This window comes from Ornithodoros turicata, chromosome 5 (genome assembly GCF_037126465.1).
Source record: "Ornithodoros turicata isolate Travis chromosome 5, ASM3712646v1, whole genome shotgun sequence".
Taxonomy (NCBI): domain Eukaryota; kingdom Metazoa; phylum Arthropoda; class Arachnida; order Ixodida; family Argasidae; genus Ornithodoros; species Ornithodoros turicata.
The window spans coordinates 83,907,725-83,924,993 of NC_088205.1; the positions used below are offsets into that span (position 1 = coordinate 83,907,725).

At 44.3% G+C, this 17,269-nt stretch overlaps 2 protein-coding genes across 5 annotated transcripts; both read right to left on the reverse strand.

The window, feature by feature from the left end:
• Positions 1–141: 141 nt before the first annotated feature.
• On the reverse strand, positions 142–6,334 carry LOC135395080 (ras-related protein Rab-32-like). 4 transcript variants are annotated; one of them, XM_064626287.1, is made up of 6 exons: positions 6,176–6,334; positions 5,467–5,589; positions 847–925; positions 597–790; positions 401–544; positions 142–333 (listed from the first exon to the last, which is right to left on the reverse strand). In XM_064626287.1, exons 2-6 carry the CDS (start codon positions 5,578–5,580, stop codon positions 250–252), a joined length of 615 nt encoding a protein of 204 aa, XP_064482357.1. In that variant the 5' UTR covers positions 5,581–5,589; positions 6,176–6,334; the 3' UTR covers positions 142–249. The 4 variants fall into 4 exon arrangements, with proteins under 4 accessions (XP_064482357.1, XP_064482354.1, XP_064482353.1 ...); XM_064626284.1 differs by having other exon boundaries at positions 142–351; positions 6,161–6,333; XM_064626283.1 differs by having other exon boundaries at positions 142–351; positions 6,176–6,331.
• Positions 6,335–11,641: 5,307 nt separating this feature from the next.
• LOC135395083 (heat shock protein beta-1-like) lies at positions 11,642–17,242 on the reverse strand. Its single transcript, XM_064626291.1, has 5 exons — positions 16,851–17,242; positions 14,017–14,206; positions 13,802–13,960; positions 11,982–12,175; positions 11,642–11,757 (listed from the first exon to the last, which is right to left on the reverse strand). The coding sequence occupies exons 2-5, from the start codon at positions 14,185–14,187 to the stop codon at positions 11,712–11,714; spliced, it is 570 nt and encodes a 189-aa protein (XP_064482361.1). The 5' UTR covers positions 14,188–14,206; positions 16,851–17,242; the 3' UTR covers positions 11,642–11,711.
• Between the last annotated feature and the right edge of the window lie 27 nt (positions 17,243–17,269).

Consider the following 17,269-nt stretch of genomic DNA (forward strand, 5'->3'; position numbering starts at 1 on the left):
TCTCCATTGGTCGCTCCGATCACGAAATACGCCATGTCAGTGCCGTAAACTTTTCTCCCAGGCTATGCATGGCGTTGCCAGAGAGATCCCCCAACCAAGACACAAGCAACGTGAATGCTTCGACCAAACAATGGTCACGAATGAGGACTGCGTCTGCATAAACTGTATTAACCCATCCTTATTGAAAGTGCGTAAAATATTCTGGTGATTTCATGTACGTCCGTGAAGCTGACAACAAAGGGAGAAGGTTCAGTAACAGCATGGCCGACGCGCGATGGGAGGTCTCTCGTCCAGCCTCACTGCATCTTCGTCAGATCTTTCAATGTTGGAGTCCTTTTCGACGCACAGTATCTGTAAAGTAGTACAATTGCGGATATAAAGAGAGGGGAGGAAGACATACCTGTTTGGTGAGGAATCGTGTCGCTTCGTCGATGTTCAGGTTCTCCTTGGCAGACGTCAGGAACCATCCAGTGAAATTGTGTTCTCGACAGAAGGCATCCATAGCGGCTGGGTTGTTAACTATTCCCTCCTTGGGCATATCGCTCTGCAGATGAACACTCTTAGGAGGTCTTGCCTCTGACAAACAGAACGCTTACACTGCCATTTACCTTGTTGGCCAACAGGACACAGGGAATGTTGCCCCCGTTAGGTAAATGAACTTTATTGTCCAGGTCTGTCTTCCACTTCTGGACAGCCTCCAGCGTAGAAGGCCTGGTGACATCAAACACGATGAAGGCACCGACAGCTTCCTTGTAGTAGACGCGGGTCATATTGCCAAATCGCTCTTGCCCTGAGTATACGGCAATTATTAACGCGCAATATTCGTGCGTAAAGCGGGAGACTGACCCGCAATATCCCATAGTTGCAACCTGATAATGGTGTTTTCATCCCAGTGGATCACTTTTAGGGCAAAGTCCACACCTATCTTCACGACGTCATGGAAAACCCGAAAATGACGGGCAAAAGCAACGGTGTTTTCGCCCAGTAAAACCCACTCAATTATACTTTCCAACTTCGCAAGAGTCGACACTCAAATAAACAATGACATGTAGAACAGAGTAATGAGAGCACACTGAAACCCTGCAGTGATGGGCGAAGATCTGATACAATCCTTTCCCGCGCCCACTTCCCAAATGCTGTAGTTCGTCAGGCATTACATGTAACTATTTCTTCTCAAGAATAAATACAAAGATGAACAACTGCACGTAGAAGAGAGCATACTTCAACACTGCTCTGCTCAGCGAAGATCTGGTACTCGTGCTTCCTGTGCCCAGTTGGGAACCCGTCAAGCAATACATGCAAATTCATTTTCTCGACAATCGACACACAAATGAAGGACATGTAGAAGAGATAGCGACAGCATCCTTTAACACTGCAGTGATAAGCGAAGATCTGATACTCGTGCTTCCCGTGCCCAGTTCCCAAAATATTTAGCTCGTCAGGCAACACATGTAAATTCATTTCATCTCAACAATCGACACACAAATGAATGAGGACATGTAGAAGAGACAGCGACAGAATCCTTTAACACTGCAGTGATAAGCGAAGATCTGATACTCGTGCTTCCCGTGCCCAGTTCCCAAAATATTTAGCTCGTCAGGACACACATGTAAATTCATTTCATCTCAACAATCGACACACAAATGAATGAGGACATGTAGAAGAGACAGCGACAGAATCCTTTAACACTGCAGTGATAAGCGAAGATCTGATACTCGTGCTTCCCGTGCCCAGTTCCCAAAATATTTAGCTCGTCAGGCAACACATGTAAATTCATTTCATCTCAACAATCGACACACAAATGAATGAGGACATGTAGAAGAGACAGCGACAGAATCCTTTAACACTGCAGTGATAAGCGAAGATCTGATACTCGTGCTTCCCGTGCCCAGTTCCCAAAATATTTAGCTCGTCAGGCAACACATGTAAATTCATTTCATCTCAACAATCGACACACAAATGAATGAGGACATGTAGAAGAGACAGCGACAGAATCCTTTAACACTGCAGTGATAAGCGAAGATCTGATACTCGTGCTTCCCGTGCCCAGTTCCCAAAATATTTAGCTCGTCAGGACACACATGTAAATTCATTTCATCTCAACAATCGACACACAAATGAATGAGGACATGTAGAAGAGACAGCGACAGCATCCTTTAACACTGCAGTGATAAGCGAAGATCTGATACTCGTGCTTGCCGTGCCCAGTTCCCAAAATATTTAGCTCGTCAGGCAACACATGTAAATTCATTTCATCTCAACAATCGACACACAAATGAATGAGGACATGTAGAAGAGACAGCGACAGAATCCTTTAACACTGCAGTGATAAGCGAAGATCTGATACTCGTGCTTCCCGTGCCCAGTTCCCAAAATATTTAGCTCGTCAGGACACACATGTAAATTCATTTCATCTCAACAATCGACACACAAATGAATGAGGACATGTAGAAGAGACAGCGACAGAATCCTTTAACACTGCAGTGATAAGCGAAGATCTGATACTCGTGCTTCCCGTGCCCAGTTCCCAAAATATTTAGCTCGTCAGGCAACACATGTAAATTCATTTCATCTCAACAATCGACACACAAATTAATGAGGACATGTAGAAGAGACAGCGACAGAATCCTTTAACACTGCAGTGATAAGCGAAGATCTGATACTCGTGCTTCCCGTGCCCAGTTCCCAAAATATTTAGCTCGTCAGGCAACACATGTAAATTCATTTCATCTCAACAATCGACACACAAATGAATGAGGACATGTAGAAGAGACAGCGACAGAATCCTTTAACACTGCAGTGATAAGCGAAGATCTGATACTCGTGCTTCCCGTGCCCAGTTCCCAAAATATTTAGCTCGTCAGGACACACATGTAAATTCATTTCATCTCAACAATCGACACACAAATGAATGAGGACATGTAGAAGAGACAGCGACAGCATCCTTTAACACTGCAGTGATAAGCGAAGATCTGATACTCGTGCTTCCCGTGCCCAGTTCCCAAAATATTTAGCTCGTCAGGCAACACATGTAAATTCATTTCATCTCAACAATCGACACACAAATGAATGAGGACATGTAGAAGAGACAGCGACAGAATCCTTTAACACTGCAGTGATAAGCGAAGATCTGATACTCGTGCTTCCCGTGCCCAGTTCCCAAAATATTTAGCTCGTCAGGACACACATGTAAATTCATTTCATCTCAACAATCGACACACAAATGAATGAGGACATGTAGAAGAGACAGCGACAGAATCCTTTAACACTGCAGTGATAAGCGAAGATCTGATACTCGTGCTTCCCGTGCCCAGTTCCCAAAATATTTAGCTCGTCAGGCAACACATGTAAATTCATTTCATCTCAACAATTGACACACAAATGAATGAGGACATGTAGAAGAGACAGCGACAGCATCCTTTAAGACTGCAGTGATAAGCGAAGATCTGATACTCGTGCTTCCCGTGCCCAGTTCCCAAAATATTTAGCTCGTCAGGCAACACATGTAAATTCATTTCATCTCAACAATCGACACACAAATGAATGGGGACATGTAGAAGAGACAGCGACAGAATCCTTTAACACTGCAGTGATAAGCGAAGATCTGATACTCGTGCTTCCCGTGCCCAGTTCCCAAAATATTTAGCTCGTCAGACAACACATGCAAATTCATTTCATCTCAACAATCGACACACAAATGAATGAGGACATGTAGAAGAGACAGCGACAGAATCCTTTAACACTGCAGTGATAAGCGAAGATCTGATACTCGTGCTTCCCGTGCCCTGTTCCCAAAATATTTAACCCGTCAGGCAACCCATGCAAATTCATTTCATCTCAACATATCGACACACAAATGAACAAGACATGTAGAAGAGAAGAGACAGCGACAGCATTCTCTAACACTGCAGTGATAAGCGAATATCTGATACTCGTGCTTCCCGTGCCCAGTTCCCAAAGTATTTAACCCGTCAGGCAATACATACAAATTCATTTCATCTCAACATATCGACACACAAATGAACAAGACATGTAGAAGAGAAGAGACAGCGACAGCATTCTCTAACACTGCAGTGATAAGCGAATATCTGATACTCGTGCTTCCCGTGCCCAGTTCCCAAAGTATTTAACCCGTCAGGCAATACATACAAATTCATTTCATCTCAACATATCGACACACAAATGAACAAGACATGTAGAAGAGAAGAGACAGCGACAGCATTCTCTAACACTGCAGTGATAAGCGAATATCTGATACTCGTGCTTCCCGTGCCCAGTTCCCAAAGTATTTAACCCGTCAGGCAATACATACAAATTCATTTCATCTCAACATATCGACACACAAATGAACAAGACATGTAGAAGAGAAGAGACAGCGACAGCATTCTCTAACACTGCAGTGATAAGCGAATATCTGATACTCGTGCTTCCCGTGCCCAGTTCCCAAAGTATTTAACCCGTCAGGCAATACATACAAATTCATTTCATCTCAACATATCGACACACAAATGAACAAGACATGTAGAAGAGAAGAGACAGCGACAGCATTCTCTAACACTGCAGTGATAAGCGAATATCTGATACTCGTGCTTCCCGTGCCCAGTTCCCAAAGTATTTAACCCGTCAGGCAATACATACAAATTCATTTCATCTCAACATATCGACACACAAATGAACAAGACATGTAGAAGAGAAGAGACAGCGACAGCATTCTCTAACACTGCAGTGATAAGCGAATATCTGATACTCGTGCTTCCCGTGCCCAGTTCCCAAAGTATTTAACCCGTCAGGCAATACATACAAATTCATTTCATCGCAACATATCGACACACAAATGAACAAGACATGTAGAAGAGAAGAGACAGCGACAGCATTCTCTAACACTGCAGTGATAAGCGAATATCTGATACTCGTGCTTCCCGTGCCCAGTTCCCAAAGTATTTAACCCGTCAGGCAATACATACAAATTCATTTCATCTCAACATATCGACACACAAATGAACAAGACATGTAGAAGAGGAGAGACAGCGACAGCATTCTCTAACACTGCAGTGATAAGCGAATATCTGATACTCGTGCTTCCCGTGCCCAGTTCCCAAAGTATTTAACCCGTCAGGCAATACATGCAAATTCATTTCATCTCAACAATCGGCACACAAATGAACGACAACATGTAGAGGAGACAGCGACAGGGTCCTTTAACACTGCAGTGATCAGGGAAGATCCGATACTAGACTTTCCCGCGCCCAGTTCCCAAAGTATTTAACCCGCAATACATGTAAATGGATTTCTTTTTAACAATCGACACATAACTGAAGAACGGCATGTAGAAGAGAGCAATGAGAGCATTCTGAAACCCTGCAGTGATGAGCAAAGATCTGACACTCGTGCTTCCCGGACACGGTTCCCAAAAAACCGGTCATGTATTCCTTCTCAAGAAACGACCCAAGAGGAATAAGAGGATACTGTTGCCCTGTAGTGGTGAGAGAAGAACTGGTGCACGTAGCGTTTGATAATACTTGTCTTTCCGGTGCCTAGTTCCCCAATGACAAGCACCTTGTACAGGAACTCCCGTTGCATTATCTTGCCCTGCGTACCACAAATACTGGTAAAAGGGACCCTGAAGACATCTTATCGGCACATCCGCAAACCATCTACGTACAACCTGTTTTATCTTTTCCGTTAACTAGCCACTTGAAAAGTCACCGAGAAACGGCATGGTTGTGAGGTTTTCTGAATCAACCGTGTAGCCACCATTGTGAGCTCCAATTGTTGAGATATTTTACAAAAACAACAGAGAGACAATAAACTCGGTCTCTGACACGGAACCATTCAAAATAATATTTTTTTTTCTCGGGGGGTATCGGATAAGCTTGATGAGAAGAAATAAAAGCCTCATTCGGAAACACTGGCCGTCTTTTTTCCAACGCTAGAAATGTCAGGCGTATTTTCTTTTTTGCTCACAGTAGAATTGTTTCGCTCACAGGATTCTGTTTCTTATAATGGAAATTTCGGCGCCACCTAATATACTGAGTTTCCTACAGTACAGCACACCGGCTAGATTTTGTGGCAAAAATGACTCCAATGCGATCTTAATAGAAATGCATTGCAAGAGTGTTGGTAATTACGGCCGTCCAGAAATGGGATAAAAGGATCTTACGAGAGCTATACGAACCTTGGAAGAACGCTGATGTCAAAGTGTCCAGCAATAAATTGTACAACACATTTCCGAGACGCACCCACGGGAACGCCACCCGATAACAAACTCAGCGACGTCTAGTGAATGATAAGAACACTATCTGCGCTGCCACAGATCAAGTTCTATCGCCGGTCAACTGCACTGCCTCACTGGAAATGCCGCTTATCGACAGGTGTATCAGAAAAGGTCCGCTTTTGTCTATCAATTATCAACTAAAACGTCAATCGCTTTTTTTTTTTTTTCAGGGTGTACGTGTCACGAAAGTATATCGAAAAATCCTCCGAAACCCCTGAACAAAGCAAGCTGGTGTAACGATGTTGATGCTACATCATCCTTGAGCTTGATCTTGAGTGGTATAGGGACAGTCTAGTCCTGCCTACTTGTGTCTTCCGCCACCTCACAGAGCTATTTTTCCTTTGTAGATATATACAAGGAGTCTTTTTTATACAGATTTTTCATTAAAAAACTAAGGGCTATAGACATCCTGTTTTCACTTCTATCATCTTGAAAACAGACCAGAAGCCAGGAATCATGTTTAATAGAAGGAGAACACTGGCTTACATAACAAAGAGTAACGAAGGTCTTAGACATTTCGACATCTATACGGACGTGATTGTCAGTAAAAGAAAGCACTGCGTCTGATTGTGGTTGTTAGCAGGAATTCTTTTCATGATGCCCCATGACTGAAGAAATCTTCTCACTCCCCATCTGTGTTCACGTGCCATTGTAGTGGCATTCTCAAAATTGAAAGTGTGCCGGTTTTTTTTATTGCACGCTCCACGTGTTCTGTGCGACGCTTGTCAGCTGGCGCCTTCTTTATCTGAGACTCGTGTTCTTTTGGCCGTGTGGCCGCTTAGTTCCCGTTTCACCCGCGTAACATGACAAATGGGGCACATAATCCTTAGTGCGGGAAAGCAACGTGCGCAGAGTATGACTAGGTTTGAATGCAGTGAAAATGCCAAGTGGCCTCATTATCCTCGGCACGAATTGAGAAAGCCCACGTACATAAGGGCGGCCCGTCCGTCGTTATTAGAAGTGAAGTTAGACATTGTGTCAAAAACGAAACGATCGGGATAACGATTTGTTGAGGGAATGTCACACGTTGTTCAGTTTTCTTAGCTTGGTATCTTAGCTTAGCTTAGCGTGTCTATGCGATTAAAAAGGGATCTGACCTTCGCCCTTTTATGTTCTGGCGCATGATAGAAGTGAAAATCTAACACTGAACCAGTGTCACAGGGTTTGCGGTAAACAGTCCCTGAGCGGGTTACCAACACACCAAAAAGTTGCTTTCATTTTCCATCGTAAGCTGTATGATAGGATGCGTGGAATGAAGCGACATCATCACGTTTTAAAACAACAACCGTCATAACGCTTGTTACAGAGATGTTGAATTCCTTCGATGAATTCCATAACTAGATTTGCAATGGGAACAGAAACGGGGCTCCCTCCTATTTGTTTGTAAAACTGGTTGTCGAATACGTTTCTTTGAGACAAAATGAAACAAGTGATTTCAGACACAGAAAGGGCAGTACGGTCAGGCAAGGAAGCATCGACGGCTGGTCGGGACGTCAATGGCGAGTGGAAATAACCTCAAAAGATATCATCACTTCATCAGGCTCGATGACCTTTTTAATTATAAAGACTACGAAGTTGTCCCAATGAGAAGATCTGTTCCCTTTGGTCACCCGATATCGTAGCCGTTTTCAGAACAAAAATCCGTTCGATAGATCGTCCGCAAAAAATCCGTGAAGGAACACCATTTTTTCTTTATTTTGTTCACGCGCATCTTCGGAGACGCGTCTTTCCTTCACCCCCAATGTGAGAGGGTGAAAGAGCACACTGTTGCCTCTTGTGTCCTGGAAAAAGATTAAAAGAAAACAGAAAATGCAACCCAAGATAGGGGCAGTTCATCCGATACGGTCATAAGCGTCATCCGATACGTGTGTTTTTGTTTTGTTTCCGCAAGTTAATCTTCGACGCATGAGGCGGTACTGTGCTCCTTCACCCTCTCACATTGGGGGTGAAAGAAAGACGCGTCTCGGAAGATGCGCTATGAACAAAATAAAGAAAGACTGTGTTCCTTCATGATTTTTTTGCAGACGATCTACAGAACGGATTTTTGTTCTGAAAATGGCTACGACATCAGGTGACCGAAAGGAACGGGTGCTCTCATTGGGACAACTTCGTAGCTCTTCTAATTAAAAAGTTAATTAACGATTTTTAGGTAACTAGTCATTCGACGGTTGAGCAACCGATGGCCAACATGACGTCCGCTGGCCCAGAGATGATAAAAGTGAAAACAGGATGCCCTTATAGCTTTTTGCGGAGAATCTGTATCGAAAAGAAAAAGACACCCTGCTTGCTCTAACGTGTCCAGAAATTATATTTAAAGCGAGCGATAAAAGAAGAGCAAGTGGTACTTTTCTGCTACTTGAGTAAGAAACAGCAGTGCAGCCTTGTTGTCCTGACGAGGACAGTGCCACTATCGAAACGTCGAACCTTTTTTCATTTAACTTTTAATTTTTGCCGATTAAATAAACTATAGTGTTCCTAACTTTCCTAAAATCTTTTCCTTCCAGAACTGTAAAACTACATTCATTTTTTGTACTTCCGTCGGCCTACCTATATAAGTTGCAGAAAAAGACGCGGAAACAGATTTTAGGGAAGTTACAAACACTAGTTTATTATGTAGGGAGACGTCAAGAAGCAAAATGGGCAAGGGGTCGACCTTTTTTTTGGTACTGACGAAGACAGTAGCACTGTCGAAACATCGACCCCTTGCCCATTTTGCTTTAGTGTTTGTAACTTGCCTAAAATCTGTTTCCGTGTCTTTTTCTGCAACTTGTGTAAAACTTAGTGGCCGTTTGATTATCTTTTTTCCTTGACCTATATACGAGGGGTGTTCAAGTCAAACCGGGACTTTCTGTCTCCTGAGTGTACAAATGGCTTGCGCTACTTCTTTTTCATCATTTTCACACGCGACAGGCCTCCGCGTTCACCACGTAGTGGTCCAAAGTTTGTGCGAAACAGAAGACACGTGCTGGACAAGATGGCCGACAACGAGGTGAGCGCGCACATCGAATCCAAGAGCGAATCGTCATCAAGTTTCTCGTGAATGAATGCGTAAAGTCATCTGAAATTCGCAGAAGACTTCAGACTCAGTATGGACACGATACACTTAGCCGCAGCAAAGCGTTTGAGTGGTGCAAACGGTACCGAGACTTCCGTACATCAGTACAGGACGATCCCGGCCGGGGCGGCTCAGAGCCCAGTCTCAGAGTTCCTGAGAACATCCAACTTGTGGAGCGCCTGATCCTCAAGGACCGAGGGATAACATGTCTCAAAATGGCTCGAAAGACGGACCTTTCTGTGGGAACGTTGAAGACTATCATTCATGAACGCCTCCAGTTTCGGAAAGCCGGACCTCGGAGTCCCCCTCCTACAGGACAATGCACACCCGCATACCGCGCAGCTCACGACACGCACCTTACAGGAACATGGCTGGGAGTTGCTGCCACATCCCCCTTACAGTCCAGACCTCACCCCCAGCGATTTCCGTCTCTTCGGGCCACTGAAGGCGTTCCTTGGGGGCCACCACTTCAGCCTGCGACGACGAAGTCAAGAATGCGGTCCGATCATGGTTGCTACGCGCCGGTAAAGATTTCTACGCTGCTGGCATCCAAGCCCTCGTGAAACGCTGGGACAAGTGCATTACTGCCAGCTGGAGATTACGTTGAAAAATAAAATAAATTTCTCGCCTGTAAGTTCATTTTACTTTTGCGAAAAATGAAAAGTCCCGGTTTGACTTGAACGCCCCTCGTATACATGTATGTGTGTTAATACTCGAAAATGCAAATATTTTAAAGATTTTCAGAATTTTTAATTTGTTCTAATTTTAGCACACGGAAAAATTACTTATTAAATGTATTCCTTTAATAAACTCGTTTAAGATGATAACTGACGAATAATTTTTGTCAACTCGATTTAATATTACAAGTACCCACCTTCACTGCTTGGCAAAAACTTTTCTACAGTGCGCTAAAGCATTATGACCCGGATAAGCCTATACGAACCATTCATTCTGCGCTCCGGAACCGAACCCGTAGTTTTTTCTTTTTTTGGTCGACGAGCTTTTCGTGTTAGCGGTGAGCACTGCAAAGGGGCCGAATCGGGTCTCAAAGTCGTTTTGACTGCGGGCTCGGGTCCTGTCCGAGTCGGGCTTTTGTGAGCCATGCTTTCACATCTTCAAGATTCGTTTTGAAAGCGAAGCACCCAAGTGCCTGTTGTTGAGGATCACGCCGCGGACAGCACGGCAAAGAGGCGCGCGAGATCACTATAGCGCAGAGCCGTATATTAAAAGGGAGTCTGGCCATTGGGAGGAGTCACAAAAAAAAAAAAAAAAAGGCTCGACCTGTCAATCACAGTTTCGCGCCACTAATAGGTTTGTGTTTTATCAAGGGGGTCGCCATGACACCTCACTGACACCCAAAATGGCGACGAAAACAAAGTGAAGCGGAGATTTCGTGACAAAAAATTTTCAGACTCCTCTGATTTTACGCTGCAAATGTACATCCCCATATACGTTTCTCGGAAATCAGTTTCAACTGATGCTCACTCATCGATATCTAACCGAAAATACGTTTTGTCGCCGGTGTTAGGCCTAGTGAACACGGCGATCACAACGAAATGGTAACAAAAAACGGCACTGTGCTGTACAATGTTATATTTAATTGCTGTATTTCATGGATATAACCAATCTTGCCTATTCCAACTATTCATATAGATTTGTTTAAATATCGTACCGACGACAGAATGTGCCCCCCAGTAGGTGGTTCTGCCGGCAGCGGTACAACGACGGAAGCAGACGACAATTCCCGACGTGCCCCACGCACCCTAGGTGGCGTTCATCAAATCTGCACCAAAAAACCACTAGTTTTGCAGATTGCGAGAGGTATCCATGTCAATCGCATCCATCCACTTACTACCCCAAAATGGCGTTGCCCATGTTGGACAGGGGGACAAATATTGAGGATAGGTTGATTGATAGCGACCCATATTTCAACACTCCATTGGTCAGAAAGCTGAAAAAGTGGGTGGGGCTTCAGGTATAGCCATGACCCATTAATAGCCAGACTGCTCTGCTATAGTGCAGAGCTGTATCCTAGACCCATGTACAAAGTACAGACACAAGGTCCTACATAGCCTGGCATCCAATACTCTAACAGGTACCCAAGGTCTAGAAGCCCTCCTACATTTCTACCTCTGGAATATGGGCCTGTGCTGTTCATTGACATCCTACAAATGGTCCTACACAGCCCAACAATTTTGACACTCCTGACACATTACCAGGAGCCAGCCTCTTTCTGCATGGAACAAGGCTGCCTTTGCACGTACAATGTTGTTGAGAATATCTCCTATGGACGAGGAAAGGAATAAAAGCCATCACTTGTAATACCCACCCCAGGTCTTTTATTTCCCTCGTTAAACAAGCAATAAATAGAACAATTTCTTGCTACTCTTCAGCAGAGCTGCTCGGCTTGGCTCCTGGCTTTTCGTTCCTGCACGTCAAAGGCATACCCTTCACTCCCACAAAAGCTGCAATAATGGATCTACAACCTACAAAAGCACATTGTACAAAGAACGACAAGTAGTGAAAGCATTCCTTTCGTCAGGCGGAATGTGAAACTATCACACTCAAAAATAAACATGGTTTGCATCCTCAAGGATGCAGCCACATGCTGCTTATTATGGTCATCCTGTGGTTGAGAACCCAATTGTTTACTTCTTGTCGATGGGGATCATGCGCTCTTTGTTGGCCTCGATGGCGGGCAATGGAGCTTCAATTGTGAGGATGCCATCCTTGGAAAGGGAGGACTTGATCTGCTCCGGGTTGGTGCCTTTAGGAAGAAGGAACTCCCGGTTGTACTCACGGTACACAGACCGGTTCTCGCTCTTCTCTTCATGCTTGGCGTGAACCTGCAATATGTCACACCACATCCTAGAACAAGGTTGAGAAACGCTGGACCTAGAAGAACTGAAAAATTTCTTCCACTACCAGTTGAATTTCGTGGTGGGCACGTTTAGTAGCCGCTCTTTTACTCCTTCTCAGGAGCTCAGAGTTTCGTGCTCCTGGAGCAGCTATTAAATGGCGCTTTGATGCTTTAACACACTCACTGGGCTGCAGTTTCTCCCTTTCTCTCTTTTATACTCTCTCTGCTCGGCCCATATCCTGCGTTCTCTGTCTTGGCTTTCATGGAGAGGGGTCAAGTCGCGTGACTGAGCACGATACCCCTTTTTCGTGCACTCTCCAAAAGCTGGGGCGTGAAGAGCGTACAAATTGGGAGTACTTGCGTAACCACTTAATGGTAGGAGCGCAAAACACTCTTATTCCGGAGCAGCCACATAACACGGCCACTGTTAATGCTGCAAGACACAGTTCACTATCAAGTCACCCAGTGTTCAAACCCGACAGTTTAGCTGCACAAGTACAGATCATTCCAGTAAGTTTTGCTGTGCTGCATTGTTGCCGCGCAATAAATACTTATTACCGCGCATACATTCATTTACTATTTATTGAGCTGCACCCGGCATCGCTGCTTCGTTTTCTGTACCGCATATCCAGCTGGCTGCTATTTCATATACTGTCACTACACGATAAAACGTAACAGACGTCATCTGCTAAGTGGCCGTGTGACCTTAAAAAGCACACGACCATCACTGCCGAAGAACAAGGATCCCTAGAATTCCCTAACCTAAACACTTGAGGGCTTCCCTCCATTGAACATGTTTTGAAGGAATTCGAGTGCGGTTAGCACAGAGAGTAGGGGGGTTCATCAGGGTGTCTACCAATTTGCAGCCTTCAAAGTCCCTGACTTATTTGCTGACTATTTCAAGCCCTTACCAAAGCAAAGCTGCTTTATTTCAATACACACCCCTCACAAAACAGATCCATTATTTAGTATTAAAGATGCTGCCGTACTTTTCTGCCCCTGAGCTGGTCATATTGGTCAACTGCTACTCGCAGCAACATTGCTGCGGTATGGCTTCTCAACCACTAGTCGGCACATGCTATTCGCTGTGCATCGTCCATGCACTTGTCCGCGATTTTCCCTGATTTTCACCCGCTTTTTGGCAAATTCCCTGACAATCTCCCGACTTTTCCAGTCACATCCAAATTCCCTGTTTTCAAAGTTGGTAGACACCCTGTTCATATACTGGGGAAGCGTGATACGGTGCACGTAAAACAAGGACCAAGTAAAGAAAGACAGATCCTGTCTTTCTTTACTTGGTCCCTGTCTTATGTGTGCTGTAGCGTTGCTGCTTGTCTACATTCGCATATGTTGGCTTCGTGCTTTTTACGCTACGTATTGTAAAATTTCGCTTTATGCAGCTTTGTCATAATGTTCGGCACGCTCTGTTGCTGTTTAAATGCTGTTAGCGTCACACAGTGGCGTCATCTAGCAGAAGGAACAGAAACAGGTATGGGCCATAGAAAATGTTAAGGAGCTTCGCAGTAACTTGGACAGAGTGATTGCACTGACATAAAACATTGTCCCAAAATGCCGTTTCTGACTTTACTTGGGCTAAAGGAGTAGCACCCACCTGCAGCCTGTTGTCAACTGTCTTAACAACTATCTCCTCTGGGGCATATTGAGAGACATCGAAACGAAGCTTGAGCTGCTTGGAGCCGTCCTCGGCATCCTGGATCAATGGAGAGTTGATGCCTTCTAGCCATGTCTTGGATGATGCTGGTCCAGTAGCCTACATGGCATCATACTTTATGTAACATTATAATCATAGAAGAAGTAATGACGTACCTGCCTGGAGAAAAAGTCCTTTTCGTGATCCATCAGCTGAGACCTGAACCGGCCCATTTCATCTTCCATTTTCTTCATTTCAGCCTCAAAGCGTTCTCGGATGTTGCTGAACTCATTGTCCAGGATGCTGAGCTCGGACTTTTGAATGGGAACACGCCGCTCGGGAGCCATCTCAAAACTGGATAAAGTTCTGGAAACGGGGATATTCTATCATTGGGCAATTCTCCGTAATTCTAACCAATCTTCCAATTAGCAGAGATTTTGCCAGTGACTGGGGTACTTGAAGTAACAAGCACTCAAGTAGAACCTACTCTAAGTACATTTCAAACCGTCAAGTACCAAATTCTCTCTTGTCTGAAATTATGTCTTCTTGCATCAAGATGATCACACCAGAACAGTGCACAGATAGATGAGTCTAAATACTTTGCACTAGCACAGCCCATCCGATTACGCGTGTGCACGTAAACGCAAATTATGACGTCTGCTTCAGTTCATACTTAAGAGTAAGCTCTTTATAACTAGCACTAGTCAGAAATGCACGCTAAAATTTTGCTAAAACATCAAAGCATAGTTACTTTCTTGCTACGTGAAGGTGAAAAACATTTTAGATGCACTAGAGGGTACTTTAAAGTAATTTGCTTAATACTTGGCTGGTGTCTACTTTTCGCCTCAGGATGGACAAGCGGGAAATTTGTGCGCATTCTTGCTGGCTAAGCTGCGTCTTTCTTGCAGCCCTCTCAGTGGGCTCAGGGCCACCCCTTTGTATACGCCTAATACCCTGACCTACTACAATGTACTTGAATTTTGGTACATTTGCAATGTGGTACTTTATACTGCACTTAAAGCACCAATGATGACAGGTTCTTGGTAGTTTACTTAAGTACAACAATGAGGTACATTGCCTATCACTGGATATTGCGGGGAAAAAAAATATCCCGTTGATGCGAAGGAAATCCAAATTTATGGGAGCCTGTCTGACACTTTATTACGCATAATGTTACCCTCTTAGTCGAACGTGGTAGAGAGGAAGGGAACTGAGCAGCCAAGGACCATACGGGTACGGCCTAATAGCAACTCAAGCTTTAAATACCAAGGAGTCCCCCTTAGTACTTGAATTGCTAGTAGGCAGTGCCCATCTGGTCCCTGGCTGCTGAATTTCCTCGCAGCGGAGGATTTTAATGAGAGAGTATGCCACGATTCCAAGGATCAATGGGGAACGGACACCATTTTCCCCTCAGAGCTCGAATAATGTAACTCATTAGTTGGCAATCACTTAAAACGAGGCGTCTAAAAAATATCTGTCCTTATCTAGTTTGTCTAGGCTCGTCCCTTCGTGTTCCCACAGTGCTCAATTACGAGCAAGAAAGTCAGCTGTACCATTCAGTTACGGTCTTTCGGCACTACATAACTCCTGGAAGATGTCTTTGATTCGTGAAAAAAGTGAGTGTGTTTAAGGAGTGCACGATTGGTGCTGGTCCTGTGCAAAGTACCCAATGAAACAGAAAAGTGTAAGCCTCACATAGTTTCTCACAGATGTCTGCGCTGCATCGCAATTTTTTGAGCGATTACATTAATTCTCGAGGAGTAAAAACAGACCCATCGTATCAAAATCCAGATGGACGTCAAAATCCACGGCTTCACATAGTCTTCTCCATGGCACACGAAACATTGCACGGTCGTCGGAGAAGATGCAGCATTTTTTCCCAATGGAGCGGTTGAGTGTAGTGCAAAGGCTGTACCTCCGCTGAATCGAATGTGGGAACTTGCACCGTTTGCACTAGATGACAAGGTGTAACCCAATCAAAGACAGCTACTGCTATTCATCTCCATAGCTACCATGTTCGCAGGGTTTCTATCTCAATACTCTCTCTAAAAGCTTGTTTTAGAGAACGCCTCAAGTTAGTCGAGTAAATCATACAATGTGGAGTATACAGTCACATCTGTTATCCAAATTATTCGATTGAAATCGTTAATATAAACTGAAAATACTGCGCTTCAAATACCGGGCTCACTGAATGCTCATAAGAAAGGATGAAAACTCAAATTGAGAAAACGACAACCAGAAAAAAAGAAAAGAAATTTTTTTTTGTGTGTGTGTGTGTTTTCGTGCTGAGAGACAATTAACAGAAATAGAGAGAGGTATACATGTTCGTGACAATGTTTTCTACTTGCGTCAGGATGAGCCTCTCTCTACATAAATTCGTGGGAACGCAAATGAAAGACGTGACCTCGGAAATGTTCTTGGAAAGAAATTCCTCAACATTTTTAGCCCGCGAGTGGCCGTGCCAACAATGTCACACAATGGGGTATTTCGGGACGATCGCGAGTAATCACAGCCTTGAAGCGGAACACCTTCACTACATAGTACCATTTTCTCTGTCTTTGTATCAAAAACGGGTGGTAGACGCTGTTCGTGCGTTGGATCATCGTCCACTCCCACCAAACTTTATCAAATAATGCTGAGATACTGCTTTCTAGACACGGATATTTCGATATGAAAAACTTTTCGAGTCCATCTTGAAAAATGTGTGCAAGGCAACGATGCTTTTAGGTGTCCAGACAACGCCCAGTTTTCCCAAGTCAAATAGAATCGTGGCAAAGAAAACAAGTGACCTCGGCTAAAATCGTTCGAGTGACACTTGATTTGCGCAGACAACGTTTTGTGGATGATAACTTTGCAGAAATAATCCTCTAAAATCGTGGCACGTCCAGTCGTGCCCAAAAACAAGTCGCAAAGTAGGAGCGCAGTCATCCTACGACGACGTGACGGCTTCATTATCGGAAAGCTGATAAGAGCCGTTCGAGATATGGAGCGACAACGCAAAGGTACTTACTGAAAACAATGGAGTGCCGGTGTTGACAGCGATCACAAATTCGTGCGCTCGCTTTGTAAGCCGTCTATTATAATGACTGTAGAAACTTCTTGAATCCGACTACGCACTGTTCCAAAAGCGTCTGACTCATGAAGAGGGGGAAGGTTGCGCGTGCGCAAACGGCTGTTGCTATAGCGACCAACAATGTTTATACTTGCTTCAGGGGGAGGTCGTTTCTTCTCTGGTTGTTATAATTTAACGACTGACCTATATATGTTTTTTTGCCACTGTCCGCTTCAATAAACGTGTCAGTTTCGTAGCGCGTAGCTGTGTCTCCAACGGGGTAGTCTCATTTTCGGAGTCGTCTGTTGGAAACAACCATGTTTGGCAGGCACGACTACAGCCCACGTAAGGAGTCAGCCCCAATTTCCTAAAATGGT